The 14463-nt window shown below is 27.7% G+C and overlaps 3 protein-coding genes across 5 annotated transcripts in view; 2 read left to right on the top strand and 1 right to left on the bottom strand.

Moving 5' to 3' along the window:
* On the top strand, positions 1 to 660 carry LOC134829711 (putative ATP synthase subunit f, mitochondrial). The gene is made up of 2 exons (XM_063842932.1): positions 1 to 74; positions 150 to 660. The coding sequence occupies exon 2, from the start codon at positions 155 to 157 to the stop codon at positions 476 to 478; it is 324 nt and encodes a 107-aa protein (XP_063699002.1). The 5' UTR covers positions 1 to 74; positions 150 to 154; the 3' UTR covers positions 479 to 660.
* Positions 661 to 1870: 1210 nt separating this feature from the next.
* LOC134832215 (serine/threonine-protein kinase 26) overlaps positions 1871 to 14463 on the top strand; it is a 68242-nt gene continuing 55649 nt past the window's right edge. The window contains exon 1 of one of the 3 annotated variants that reach the window (XM_063846185.1): positions 1871 to 2046. In XM_063846185.1, coding sequence (XP_063702255.1) covers positions 2026 to 2046 — 21 coding nt within the window. In that variant the 5' untranslated portion in view covers positions 1871 to 2025. Of the gene's footprint in view, positions 2047 to 8266; positions 8330 to 14463 lie in introns of those variants that run through there. The other 2 variants (XM_063846183.1, XM_063846184.1) reach the window with 2 other exon arrangements.
* Positions 2009 to 3557, bottom strand: LOC134832238 (uncharacterized). The gene is made up of 3 exons (XM_063846214.1): positions 3333 to 3557; positions 2328 to 2492; positions 2009 to 2271 (listed from the first exon to the last, which is right to left on the bottom strand). Exons 1-3 carry the CDS (start codon positions 3555 to 3557, stop codon positions 2080 to 2082), a joined length of 582 nt encoding a protein of 193 aa, XP_063702284.1. The 3' UTR covers positions 2009 to 2079.

The raw sequence follows: 14463 nt of genomic DNA, 5'->3' as shown, positions 1-14463 counted from the left end.
GACACATTTCCCGGACCTGCTTCACCTGACGTCTGTCATCGCCATTTTCATTGCGCTGTCGAACCACAAATCTTGTAAGAAATTACATAACTTTTTATTTTCTGCAAATTTCCCACATTTTACCTTCAATTTCTTTGTTATTTTTGCAGGAAAAATGGGTTTCGGTGATTATCCAGCGGAATATAATCCAAAAGTGCATGGACCTTACGATCCAGCACGTTATTATGGCAAACCCGATACGCCATTCAGCCAAGTGAAACTCGGAGAAGTTGGTGCCTGGTTTGGACGTCGTAACAAGTCGCCACAAGCTCTTGCTGGAGCCTGCAGTCGTGCTTTCTGGCGCTGGCAACACAATTATTGCTTGCCACGTCGCGCTGGCATGGCACCCGTTTTCCAGGTCATTGTCGGAGCCATGGTCTTCTTCTATACCATCAACTACGGCAAGATTACCGCTCACAGAAACTACAAATACCACTAAATCATTCGGATATTCTGGCTTTTGCGGTCCTCGCTTTTTCCATATTTTGACGGGATGAGGATCGCAGCTAAATCGTCGTTTAAAAGAAAAATCATAATGAGATGAAATGTGAAAGAAATTGTTAAAAACATCAGAAAATTATCGATTCGATCAATAGTCAAATAAATGTTGCAAAACCCAAATCCCAAATTTTCTACTTATTTTCAATTTTTTAAAACCGAAAATTGGTTTAAAACCTTAAAAGTGAATTTTCTTAAAAATTTTTCATGTTTTTTTTCAATTGTGTTATGCAAATATTCTTGCGCATGAAATAAATTGCATCGAAGGTCATGAATTTTCTTAAAATAATTAATCTCAAAAAATTTAAAAACAATTAAAAGTTCTTTTAATTCAATAAAAACAACTTTCCGCTCAAGTTTTTCCTAAAAATCATGAAAAAAATCGACTTTTCCGAGTAAATTTTTAATTGAGACGAATTAAAATGATAATACACAAACTTGTCTTCACGCTAATTCACTCCATTTTAATAATGAGACGAATGAAAGTGATAAAATTAACTTTTGACAGTAATGACATGGAAAAAGGTGACAGATAAATTCCTAATATTTACATTGAAAACTTCGTCGAGTAGCAAATCAATGTTTTTCTTCCAATTTTTTGCCTATTTCTACGACAAATTAGCCTCCAAAAAACCATTGAACACCGAAAAAAGCACAACAAACGGACACGTTACGCCAATTGTGCTGCCAGTTGTGCCGCAAGTGATTAAAAGTGTGTGAAAATGCGAGATTTGTAAATCGCCCCAAAAATAAAAAAAAAAAGAAAAAAAGTTCCACAGTGAGAGAGAGGCAAAGAAAAAAAATTGAATATCATCTGCTACATCATTCGGAGTTACTTTTTGCCAAAATAATGCATCATTCGGCGTTTTACTATTTTTAGCCAGGAAGCAGAGCAAAAAACGCAAAAACCAATTAATTTTCAATCGATCAAAAATTCCTGCAGAAACATCCGAAAAAACAACAAAAATAGTTCTTCCCGAAAAAAAAATAGCAGAAAATTAACACATCTACAGCGCTACAACTCACACACAGTCAATAATAATAACAAGTCGACCGACCCGCAAATATTTGCGCAACATCTTCTTGATTTATTTATCGTAATTTTGTGATTAGTTTATTTACACAAATAATTTTGAAACGTATTGAAAAAATGTGATGACTGACGTCGAATTTTCTTTTGAAAAAAAAAAAATCTGAAAAAAATTTTTTTTTTAGTAAAATTTAGTGTGAAAAATAATAATTTTCTTCTATAATTTAAAAATATTACACACAAGTAAATTTTACACGAATTCTGTTATGTAATTAATAAATATTTTTATTATTGTGATTATTCAGTTTGTTCCTTTAAATCAATTAAAAAAATCATTTAGTGCAAAATCCCAGTGAAAAAAATTAGAAATAGCAAAACATAAACTTCCATGTTCAAAAATTGTGTGTTCCAGTTAATAGCTATTAAAATAGTTTAGTGATAAAATAAAAGCCGCAACCATGATGGGTTTAAGAGCAGAGGTAAGTACTTTCTCCTGCCCTCATTTAAAAAAATTAGGTAGCTGAAAATTTGTTGGTTAAACGAAAAGCGACAATTAGATGATCAATTTGTTTGCCCTCTCGGAAAAATTGCATGTCGATTTTGTAATTTTCAAAGGGGACGAATGGCGGAACAGTTACTCTCATAACGAGGGGCCAATCTTGTCTCAATCTTTTTATGTAGAAAGGGGGCATGTTGTATTTTTGCTAAAAATATTTTTTCAATTTGTAAAGTTAAGTCTTGAGTTTTTAAAGAGAGTTACCTTCTCAAATGGACACTTTTCTGGTTTTGGATCGAATTTCATCAAATCTATGATATTGCGACAATGTTCACAGACTTCCATGATGTAAGAGCAAATTTTTTCGCGTTCTCTGGTGAATAAATATTTGTCGCCTCCTGCATCTACTCCGATTATGGATACTTTTACCTGTAAAATTGTGGTTTTAATTAAAAATTTACTATTTAATGAATTGAGACTCGAAAAATTATAATCTATACAGATCAGTGAAAATAACTTATTCAGCTTAAATTTCTCAGAAACACGTAGAAATGTGAAAATATCAGAAAAAAAGCTTTCGACATAGACATCTGGAATCGAACCAAGAATGTAAAAGTTTTTTGGTCACTCTTCTGTTTAGTAGTTTCAAAATAATTTTGAAATATTATTGGGATATTTTTTTTAATAGAATTCTGATATAAAAATCCGTAATATGAGGATATTTTATAATAATTTATAAATTTAATAAAAATAAATTAAATTTAAATTATTTTAAAAATTAATTTATCGATCAAGTTTAAAATTGAGATATCTTGTATTTTATTTCTTTTTGAATTTTTAAAATTATAAAGAAAATTTGAAACGTTCACATATCGATTTAGTTAAATTTTTGCTATCGAAATAATTTTAAAGTTAATTTTCTTCCTTTTGAATCTTTATCTTTAAAATATAAAAAAATTAAAGATATAAATTTAAATCAAAATAAAAAAAAATTTGCCTTAAAAGGCTTTTACCTTCATATTATAAACTTAAAAAAAATTCTAAATTCTATCTAGCTTTTAATTTTTTTGAAGATTTTTCATAAAATCAAAGGAAAAACAATTTTTTAATTTTTCTGAATTGAGTCAACCAATCTAACTTTGGTTAAATTGAAGTAATTTTTGCTTAAACTTAAGTTATTTTTTTTAACTTTGGACTTTAAGTCTATCCTTTAAAAATCTCTAATAAAATTCGAAACTTGTAAAATTCGATATTCAAAAGATATCATACCCAAACCGTATCGTCAATTTCTTCCTTTAACAAAATATCGCCACCGATACTGAAACTTGTCCGATTCAAGCGTTTTATCTTGACATCGCTTATGTCAAAGAGTTCTCCGGCACTTTCTTCCGGTACATAGACTCGATCTAAAATAAACTCTTCTGCAGGAGATGCTGCCCATAAGAGCTCAAACTTTGCTGTAATTAATACCAAAACGGATAAACGGAACTTCATTTTGAATTCAAAAATAATACTGACTGAATATCAGTCCAAAACTCATTCTTATATCCATGAAATATTGGGTCATTAGTTTTAGCATCAGATAAAAAAATCAGAAGTGCTAATTTGATGCATTCTAAATTTTTAACGACATTTTAATGCATTTTTCACAAGCAATCCACAAATTATTTGAAATTTCGATCAACAATGTAAGTACAACTTATTTTTTTTTCTACATCACTTGTAGGGTTTCAACAAACATTGATTTGTGTCTAAAATTAGCACATTCCTCTACAACTCTTCTGTCCTTGACGTGCTTTTATCACTCAGGTTTTTTTTTCTACCAAGGAATTTATGTAAATGAGGCTCGAAAAAACCCACAAGGACTGATTTCGAATGGTGCTAGAGAAATTTTGTGTCACATCTATCCACCAATCGATTTCAGTAGTTGTGTGTTTAATTAATTTGTTTATTCATTTTTTTGTCTCAAGATAAAAATCTGGCTGCCTCCACGCAAATTAAATTTATGACTGAAACTGAATTACTTCAATCACTCAGCTTAAATCACAGTAAATTGTGTTACAGATGAAAAAACTAGAACAAAAGTACTTGTTAAGGTGTCTTTTTTCTTTTTGATAGAGATCGCTGTGTGCATTTGTGTTGCATATAGCAAAGAGTTGAAATGAAAAAGAAATTTGATACTTGCCTTGTTTCCTCCGTTCGCGCACAACACGCCGTATGATGGATGTGAGGTAGCCTTCAGATGTATCAGTGTCTCTTTGTGAGATTCAGTGTTTGAATGACTTGTAATTGTTATGTAAAGTTTTTTTTGATATTTTTCAGGGGACAAAGGAGGGATGAAGGATCATGAGCCCTTAAAAATATAGAAGCTTCATACTGAAAAATTTCATCGAAAAGATACAGAATCGAGCCTTAAGATCAAATCTTTAAGAGACCAATGTTGAGTTTCAAACAACTTAAGGACTTAAAACAACTCAAGCTGATATTTTTACTAAAAATCTTTCAAAAAGCAAATTCATCAACATTCTTTAGATAATTGGACTCATTTCAGGAGGAGTTACGTGCTTAATAACGGAAAAAAAATAAAATTAACTGTTAAGATATTTTTATACTGAGTTCATCAAAACCGAAAATTCTTGAAGCCTTATCATTCTCAATTCAAAGTTCTGCCATACATGTTAAGGAGCAATTATCAACTAACATTCAAAATATTTCGATTTTTGACAAAGGAACCGTATTTGATACAATTTAGAACAAAAGCAAGAGACTTTGTAATAAAAATGGCCATAGTAAGTTAAAACAGATCTTAAGAAGTGAAAAGTTTTCATCCGAAAAGAAGGAAATAAATAAATGATGAAATTGCAGATTCATATTCATTCTGAGCAAAAACTGTTGGCGAATAATTGTAGTAAGCTGCGATGGTTCACGAGTGAAGATAATTCATAATTATATTTATTCTTTAATAAAACTTTAAACTAAAAGGTTATGGGCCCATGAAATACAATAATGTTATTCCATCAAAATAATTTAAAACAGACACAGATTTGAGATTCTGATGAAAACCGTAATCTGAAATTCAGATTTGAAATCCAGAAATCTCCAATCCCAATCCAATTCGCAAATTCAAGGATATCAAACTTTTGACAAAATCTTCAACTCTTCTCAAACTCTTCTTAGGATTCATGAGGTTATGTATTCACGAAAATTTCAACCAGAACCTTTGACATTTCCAAATCTGATTAAATTTGGGCCCCTTATGAAAAGAACTGCAGCTCCATCCCCTCGTAACAACAACGCGCTTAGACAACTTCGTCATACAATGCCTCACAAAAATAAGCTACATACATAAAAAAAACAGCTAGAAGCAAATATGATATAATATATAAGGTTTCATCATTGATTGAACGATTTTGAGATGCTTTTGAGTGCAAGTATTTTCGTCTCTAACATGCAACCCACAAGTGAACGGAGGCATCCAAGCATTGACAAACTCGTTGATATACTTAAGCTCGAGTCGCACCTTGGGATCAGCTGAGCCCTCAGCTCTCTCAATTTACAACTGACTGAGCTTCGATGAGCATTCAAACAAACACGAAATGAAACAAAGTTGAAATAAAATGATGAAGTGCTTTTGCGGTTGCGGTCGAGCCTCCGTTTGTTAGAACCTTGTTCACATTAATTAAATCACGATTCAACTCCATCATCAATTTCTGTCGAATTTGTAGTTTTTGGCACTGAACGAGAGAATAAATAAAAAGAGGAAGTTGTGCAAAAAAAAAAATTATTCTCGCTCAGAAGCATAGAAAAAATTACAGCAGTGACTATTCTATAGAGAGTTGCTAACATGTAATAATAACTGTGCAATCAGGTATAACTCGAATGTATACAAACAACATTTATGCAAAAAAAAAAAGTTGCTGTGACATAGAGACTTCGTACATGTGTGCGATGACAGAGGTAGAATGTGTGTAATAATATAATATTATTATCTCTCTCGCCGCCGTGCGAACGTATTAACTCTAATGAAATAAGTATGGAACAGATACGCATTTCTACTGTATGTTTACACAAGAATTTTTTCCAGTTATGCTTGCGATGTAAAATGCTACGTTGTTGTTGTTGTAATTGCAATGTTTGGTAGATGAAAGAGTTAGTGGCCCAATGAGAGATTGGAAACATTGAATTTGAAGAATCAAAAATTTAAAAACTATGGACTATGGATGATAAAATTTTTAAATTAATTACATAATAAGTCAATTTTAAAACTTATTGAAAATTAAAAAAAAATAAATTAAATTTAATTTTTACTTTAATTAAGAATAAAATTATAGAATTTAAATAGAATTTTTAAAACAATTTTTTTTTATTTTAAATTTTCAATACAAAAATTAATTTTTTGAAAAGAAAAAAATAATTGATTTTATACTTTTTTATAAATTTAAATTTTAATCAAATTTTATTAACTACAAAGCATTTTTAAAAACAATTTTTCATTGACTTATTATTAATTTTCACTTAATTATAAATAGATAGTTTGAAAAAAAAAATTAAAAATTAATTTCAAATTAATTTTACTAAATTTCAAGGCCAAAATATTTTTTGAGTCAAAAGTCAAAACTTAAGTCAAGACTTTTTAATTAAATTTGACAATAGTTCAAAAGCTTTTTTAGACAAAAATATTTAAAATTTTGAAAATATTTAAAAAATTCTATAATTTTTCAACCACGTGGTTTGTTTAAAAACTTAAAAAAAAATTAAAAAAATTTAATAAAAAAAAAAAAAATAAAAAAATTCAAAAAAATTAAAAAAATAAAAAAAATAAAAAAAATAAAAAAAATTAAAAAAATAAAAAAATAAAAAAAAAAATAAAAAAAAAAAAAAAAATTTTAAAAAATATTAAAAATAAAAATGAGAAAATTTTAAGACGTAAAAAAATAAATAAAATTTAAAAAATGTTAGAAAAAATCTTGGCCATCAACTACTTCATCGCCAACTTACCTCTTACCTACCTTCTACCTCATTCACAATTTATTTACTTGAACAGTTTAAATTCTACGCTTGTGTAATTCGCATTCGGATTTTCACATGATCGGTGCCAAATAAAAGTCACAGAACCGTTACGCGTGCATTTTCGATTGATTTCAACACAAAAATATCACTTTTATTCCCCCTAAACGTTTTCATTTTGATCAATGTCGAAAAAATAACCCGGAATATCATCTTCGGAACTACGGACTTTTAATTGACTTCCTCTTGGCTGTGTTTCGATAAAAAGTAGTTGTAATTCGTTGCAGTAAATACAATTATCTTCAAAATAAAGAAAAATAACTTGGAAGATATTTTTCATTCATCCAATCTCTAAAACGTGAAAATTATCTTGTGTTTATTTAGATAGAAAAAAATAAATAAAAAAAACAAAACAAAGTAAAGAATGAAATAAAGAGATAATAGACACGTTGCAAAACTTTTCTCCCACATATACTCGCCGTACAATTTTTTTTTTCATTCATGAGTCTCTGAAGTGCATTTCTGTGTGAAATATGAAACAAAACAAAAACCGTGTTAGTTAAAAAAAAAATTAAGCGCACATAATTTATGTTCGTACAACAATTTAAACACAAACAAAAAGTTCATGACCGATGTAACTCATTAATTTACTTTGCAATTTATACGAATTTGGTCATTTTAAGTTTTTTCTCTCTCGTTGGCTTACTTTTTATCGTCGAGTGTTGTTAGAAAGGAAATTTTGTGTGACACAGAAATTTCTCTCTCGTCGCCGGTGCATTCGCGTACAACTCGCAAGAACAAGTGTTACAAGTCGTCAAAAAATAAATAATTGAAGGAACCAGTTTTCGATGATTTTTTCCGAAAATAACGCAATCATGCATGTGCAAGTTGGCGGTCCGAGTGACACACATTTTCACTCGCATCACATCGTTGCGACAAACAGTCATCATCAACATCATCATCGTCTTCCTTCGTCGCATCATCAGCAACATCTTCTCTATCCCGCTGCAGCACCGTATGGCCATCAACGACAAAACTCACACCACTCGTACGAAAAAATTGATACGAGTGTTTGGCAGCAACAGCAACTGATGGCAGCTAATCGATTTAATGGCAGCAGTAATGGGTATGCTGCTGATGGAATGGGCGGATCAATGTCATGGTCAGACAATAATAGCAGCACTGGGGAAGGAGGAAGTTGTGTTGAGGACATGAGTGAAGAGGATGATAATGAATTTGATGAGAATGGAAGGAAAAAGGTAAAAAAGGATTAAAATGTTGATTGTAAAAAGGAAATTTATTGGATGTTTTATGTTGATGGTGACTAATTAAGTGGTTTATTAGTTCGATTAAAAAATATTATTCGAATTGGTTTTTAGCAAAAATATTTTCTTGCTATTTTAAAACTTTTTTAAATTTATAAAAAATTTTTAGAGGAATTTTTTCGTCAAAATCGAAATCGATCTTCGAAAATTTTTTAAGGTTGTCAAAAAATATATTTTTTTTAATTTTATGTTAGAGAAAGTAAATTGGGATATTAAAAATCCAGAAATTGTAAAATTGAGAAAAATTTGGAAGAATAGTATTTTTTAATTTTTTTTTTTTTGAGGATATTGAAATTCGTAAAAATATGAAAAAATGCCATCAAAATTTGAATTTATTTTAGAATTTCAAAAAATTGTGAAATTGTGAAAAATTTTAAAAAATTTAAAATTTTTTATTTTTTTTTTTAAGGATAATTGAAATTCTTAAAAATATAAAAAATAATCAAAATTTAAATTTTAGAATTTCAAAAAATTGTTAAAAAGAAAATTTTAAAATTTTTAAAATTTATTTTTTTTTAAAATTCAATTTTTTTATTTAATAAAAATAATATTTAAAGTTCAAAAAAAAAAAAAAAATAAAATAAAATCGAGAAAATTGTTAAAAATAAAAATTTATTTCCATAATTTTTAAATTTAATTTTGGAATATTTTTAATTTAATTAATTTACCTTTACTCAATTATTAATTTTGTTTCAAATTTAATTAATTTAATTTAATTTTAAATTATTTAAAAAATTTATTTAATTTAATTTAAATTATTAATTTTATTATAAAATTATTTTTAAATAATTTGAAAAAATATAACGTAAAATAATGTAAGAAAAACATTAAAGTTTGGGAAAAATTAAAAAAAAATTTTTTATTTTAATTAGAATCTTTTTGAAACTGTTGATCTTTAAAAATAAAAAAAAAATTATATAATTGTAAAAAATTGCATATAAAAAATCTGATTTTTTTTGGTTATGATTGAATGATTAATTTTTTTTTGTTTAATTTTTTTTTTTCAAAATGACCTCGATCAACATCTTCTCAGGATTATTGACTTAGAAATGTCAGTGACTTCTAATGCCACAAAATCCGTTAATCCTCTTTCTATACTCACACCGCCCATTGTTGCTATATAGAGACAAATAACTGTTCTAAGCATTCAATTTCAATAATAAACGACCACATGTAGTCTTAATCCAGTGTTATTTTCATCGTCATTTGTACCAACTTGACATTAAATGCAAATTTTTCCTTCTGTTCTTTTAAAAAACAGATTTCGAATACCTCAAGGCACGTTCGTAAGGAACCATGACGGACGACAAAACTTTCGTCTAGACTCTTAATACCCTTTTTAGCATCAAGTCTGTCACGGCAAAAAGGAAATAGACAGGCTCAGCATATGCAAAACTAAATTTATATACAAACACGATTAAATTTTGTATCAGTCTCGAAACAAAAAAACGCAATTTTCCGAGAAGTGATCCTTTGTCAGCTTTAATCTTACTTTTAATTCAATTATCTTTGTTTGCATTTTTTTATTAATTTAACGTTTTTTTCTCTCTTTTTAGGTAAGCAATGAACTTTTTTACTCCGAAATTTCAAAGGTCGTAAGTATTTCACTCACATCAGTTATTTACCTTCATTTATTTGGATAAAATTTTCTCATGACAATTTTTTTTTGTTCTCATCATGGAACACGTTCGCAAAATCAAGCAACCTAGAAATGCTTTCAATGTCGTGCAAGAGAAACATTGTCAGAGTCAGAGACAATCAAAACAAACAAATGCTCAGAGAGAGATAAGTCATTCGTTGTTCGAGATTGTCTAGGATGATGAATGATTGACGTGATTGTTGCAAGATATTGATTTTGACAGGAACTGAAATGAAAATTCATTAAATTTTGGTTTTTCAAAATTGGAAAATAATTTTGACTTAAAATAAAAATTAAAAAAAAAAATTAATGATTTTTTTAAAAAATTTTACAAATAAAGTCGAACTTTAGATTTTTGGAAAACAAAAATCATCAAAAATAAAATTTTAATTTTCTAAAATAAAATCAATAATTTAGCGTGATGAACAAGTAAAAAAAAAATTAATTTAAAAAATTGATTTAAAAAGTTTAAAAAAAAAGTTAAAAATTTTTTTAAATAATTCATCAGCAAAAAAAAAAAATAAAAATAAAATAAAATTAAACAAAATAAATAAAAATTTAAAAATATAAGTTTTTATTTGACTTGATTTTTTTTTTTTGATTTTTTTCTTTATTTTCAAGCTTTCCCTTAAATTTTTAATAATTTAAATTTCAATTTAATTTAAATTTTAAAATTTATTTTTAGCCTTTTTTAGGCTGTTTAAAATTAAAAAAAATTTTAAAAAATTAAATAAATTTTGAAAAAATTAAAAAATAAATAATTTTTACATCCTTATAAAAACTCTATAAATCCGCTCCTGAAATATTTAAGCAAAATCTAATTAAACTCCTTTCAAATTGGTAGCTCATAAATTCTTATCAATCTTTTCCTCCCAAACGTTTTCTGTAACTCACATGCAGAAAAACATCAGACAAAAAACAGAAAAAGGAAAGAAAAAAAATCACCCTTGACTAAATACACTCCATTAATGTCAACTAATGAAAAGAACATGTCATGTATCATATCTCCTCTCATGTCTGTTATTGTTACTATTCTTGCTTTTTGTGTGTGTCTCTCATGTTTTTCATCTCTTTCTGCATGCAACAAAAATGATAAAGTGACTTTTGTTGTTTTTTGATGAGAAGAAACAAGTGACACGAAAACTTTATCGTGCTTGAAACATTTCCAGTGAAAATTTGAAAAAAAAAAATAATTTCAATTTCCCCGATATGAGTTTTATTGGCTGAAACCATCATCATCATTCTGCAATTTTATTTCAATTGCATCCAATTTTAAAACGAGAGGATGGATGTAATGATGATGCGCGTCTGCTTCATGCGAATGAGACAACAAAGGATTTTTTTCATTTAAAGGGATTTTGTGTGCATTCTTATCCTTGTGTCTGTGAAACAGATGAAAAGTAGGGCAAGTGTTTCTCTTTCCATTAACTGTGAAGCGGGTGCTATTCAAAAAATTGTCTTTCAAGTGCATTTTTGCACAAGAGCAAAAAGTTCTCGTGCAATTGTGAATAATTTTTTTTTGTGAGTAGTAAAAAAAATTAAAAAAAAAAAATTAAATTAAATTAATTTCTAAAATAAAAAAAAAATAAATAAAATAAAAAAGTTTAAATAAATTTTAAGAAATTAAAAAAAGAAAATTTTGAAAATATGTAAAAAATTATTATTTTAATTTTTAAAAATAAATAATTTTTTTTTACTTTTTTGTTCCTTTATATTTTATAAAAATTATAAATATCAAAATCATCAACAATTGTGTTTTAAAAAAAATGTAGAAAGTCTAATTTGGAAGAAAAATTTTATTTGCGACTTTTTTTTAATAAAAACCGATCAAATTCACATGGCAACTTTAATAATAAAATTTGAATAAAAAAAGTGAAAATGTCATTCACGAATTTTCACAAAGGACGTCAGTTATTCTGGAACCCTTTTTCTTTCGTACTTGCGTTATTTTTAGAACATCAATTTTTAAAGCAAAAATTCTTATCAGACTTTGTCCCAGATTTGTAGTAAAAAAAAAATACAAAAAAAACCGCTGATGAGATACAAAAATGCACGCCCATATTTTCTTGTTGTTTTTTCTCGTAAAGATGAGTTTCGTAATAAAAATGCAAATTTGTGATATAAAAAAACTGGGAGAGCTACTGTGTCAATTGCATGCGCCAACAAGGAGATATGATAATCAGATGTTGAGTTAAGACGCGTTTTTTGGATGAATTTTTACAATGAAACTTTTTCTTTCGTTAAAAAAAAAAATAAATAAATAAAAAAAAATCCATACGAGTTGGACCAGCAAGTTTGCCACAGACTTTAATTATAATTTATAGCAGAGTAACCGCCACATATTTGATCCCTCTTTCATCTCGCAATCGCAGCGACACATAACATTATTAGAATGCCCTTGGAAATTTCGCATTCCCTCGTTGTCGCGTTGTTCCCCATGGAGGATTTCCCTTCGTGTGACAATGAATAGTATGTGGAATCGGTAGTAAAGCATTCCGTAGCACTTTTTATTTATTCTTTTCCTGTGTGAGTGTTGTATTGTGGTATTTTTGTCGGAGAATCAACAACACATAACATGTGAAAAATTAGTGTTTCGCGATTTAAAATTTTTAAATTAAGTTTAAAATCTGAGAAATATTTTCAATTATATTTTTTTAAACATTTAGACTTCAAACTAATTTTAATCTTATGTAAAAAAAAATATTTTAATTTTGTTTATAATTTAATTTATTTAACATTTTGATATCATTTTTTTAACATTTATTATTTTTGTCATTTTTTTTTATTTTTTTGTACCTATTGGGAAAAAAGTACTTTTTTTTATTAAGAATTTAAAAATAATATTTTAATAAAATTTAATGGCAAAAATTACTTAAACTAAATTAAAATTTTTGAATTAAACAATTAATTTAATTTTTATTTTCCTAAATAAAAAAATTCTTATTTGATAATTAATTATTGAGATAAATTTTTAAAAATCTGTATAAAAATTGCAAATCAAGGTTCTTTTAAATTTAAAAAAAAATCTCGAAAAATATTTCAAAATATTGGATATTTACCTGATTTTTCTAATTAAATTTTTAAAATTGTATTTTATAACAATTTAATTATTTATGAATTAATTTTTAAAATTTAATTATGAAATGTAATCAAAAATATTTATTCACATATATTTTGAAATATTTTTATATTTTTATTTATTTTAAGTTTTTTTTATATTTTTTTTTTGAGCAAAAAATATTTTTTATTTTATCCTCTTTCACAAAAATAAAATAAAAAAAATAATTTTTTGCAAAACTACAATTTTTCACACCGCTATAAATTAACGATAAAAAACCCCGCATGTGAGCGTATTTTCTAGTAGTCTCTCGTATCATCCATACACCAACATACCAAAAAACATTCAATATTTTTCCTATCGTAACATGCTAATAACAAAGTGGCATGCAGACAAATACCCATTTTCGGGTTGCGAAGCACACAACAATGCAAAACGGGAAAAATGTTTTATTTTGTGTGTGTTTGCGAAAAAAAAACGGAAAACAGGAAATTAGATGGTGACACGGCATATCCTTAATGTGTCGGTCGTGTTTTTGTGCGTACCGGAGTTGCCATAGTTTCTTGCCATTGAAATATTTTGTAAAATTGTTTTTTTTTTATCGTGAAACTGCTAATTAGAGACAGTCAAAAGTGCATTCGTTTGACATCGAAATGAGATTTTTTTTTGCCATTCGACATGCAATGAAGAGACGCAACCAACCAAAAGTGCATCTAATCAGACGACATGGATTGAAGGGTGATGACATTGTATGTCGCAGTGCCACACACACAAAAAAAATTCAATGGCAAATTTCCATAGACGTGCCTCGCATATCCTGACGTACTCGAGAAAAGGGGGGCTTTAGCTCTGCGCAAGTCACGAATTTCCACGTTTCATTTCCAAAAGTGTTCCTTTTTTATTATTTGTTATTATTATTGCTATGGAGTGCAAAGTAATACATGTCCTGCATGTGCTTCATGGATTTTTCCATATGAGTCAACATTTTTTTGTTGTTCTCAAGTTTTTCAGTCTGTCGGCATCGGTGAAACCTTCAAGTTGTCTTCTCGAGTTTTTACGCGAGAAAAAAAATCATTATTAGTGATTAAATGTTAATTTAATTTTCTACCTTTTTTTACTCGTGCGACTTTTTCTTTACACGTGAAGAAAAAAACAAACGTGAAAAAATTAAAAGAAATCTAAGAAATCGTAAAAAAATTGTAACACGTGACAGCTATAAAAAAAATCTAATAAACCGATATTAGGGGGTGATTTTTTTTGCCATCGTCAGTTTTTAATATATTGACAAAGGATCAAAAATTTAATGCTTTGTGTGTTTTTTCGCAATTTTACGGAAATTAAGTGAGCAGTTTCAATGTCAAATTAGGCCGT

This window comes from Culicoides brevitarsis, chromosome 2 (assembly GCF_036172545.1).
Source record: "Culicoides brevitarsis isolate CSIRO-B50_1 chromosome 2, AGI_CSIRO_Cbre_v1, whole genome shotgun sequence".
NCBI lineage: Eukaryota > Metazoa > Arthropoda > Insecta > Diptera > Ceratopogonidae > Culicoides > Culicoides brevitarsis.
The sequence above is the reverse complement of the archived record's forward strand: the minus strand, read 5'-3'. Positions and strand labels throughout refer to the sequence as shown.

What these genes read in the sequence shown, in the direction of transcription:
- LOC134829711 (XM_063842932.1), top strand. Translation starts at nt 155, where the DNA reads ATGGGTTTCGGTGATTATCCAGCGGAATATAATCCAAAAGTGCATGGA.
- LOC134832238 (XM_063846214.1), bottom strand. Translation starts at nt 3,557, where the DNA reads ATGAAGTTCCGTTTATCCGTTTTGGTATTAATTACAGCAAAGTTTGAG. An exon ending in AAATTGACGATACGGTTTGG is followed by an intron (nt 2,493 to 3,332) that starts GTATGATATCTT and finishes ACAATTTTACAG; the next exon opens with GTAAAAGTATCCATAATCGG. An exon ending in AAAAGTGTCCATTTGAGAAG is followed by an intron (nt 2,272 to 2,327) that starts GTAACTCTCTTT and finishes AAATATTTTTAG; the next exon opens with CAAAAATACAACATGCCCCC.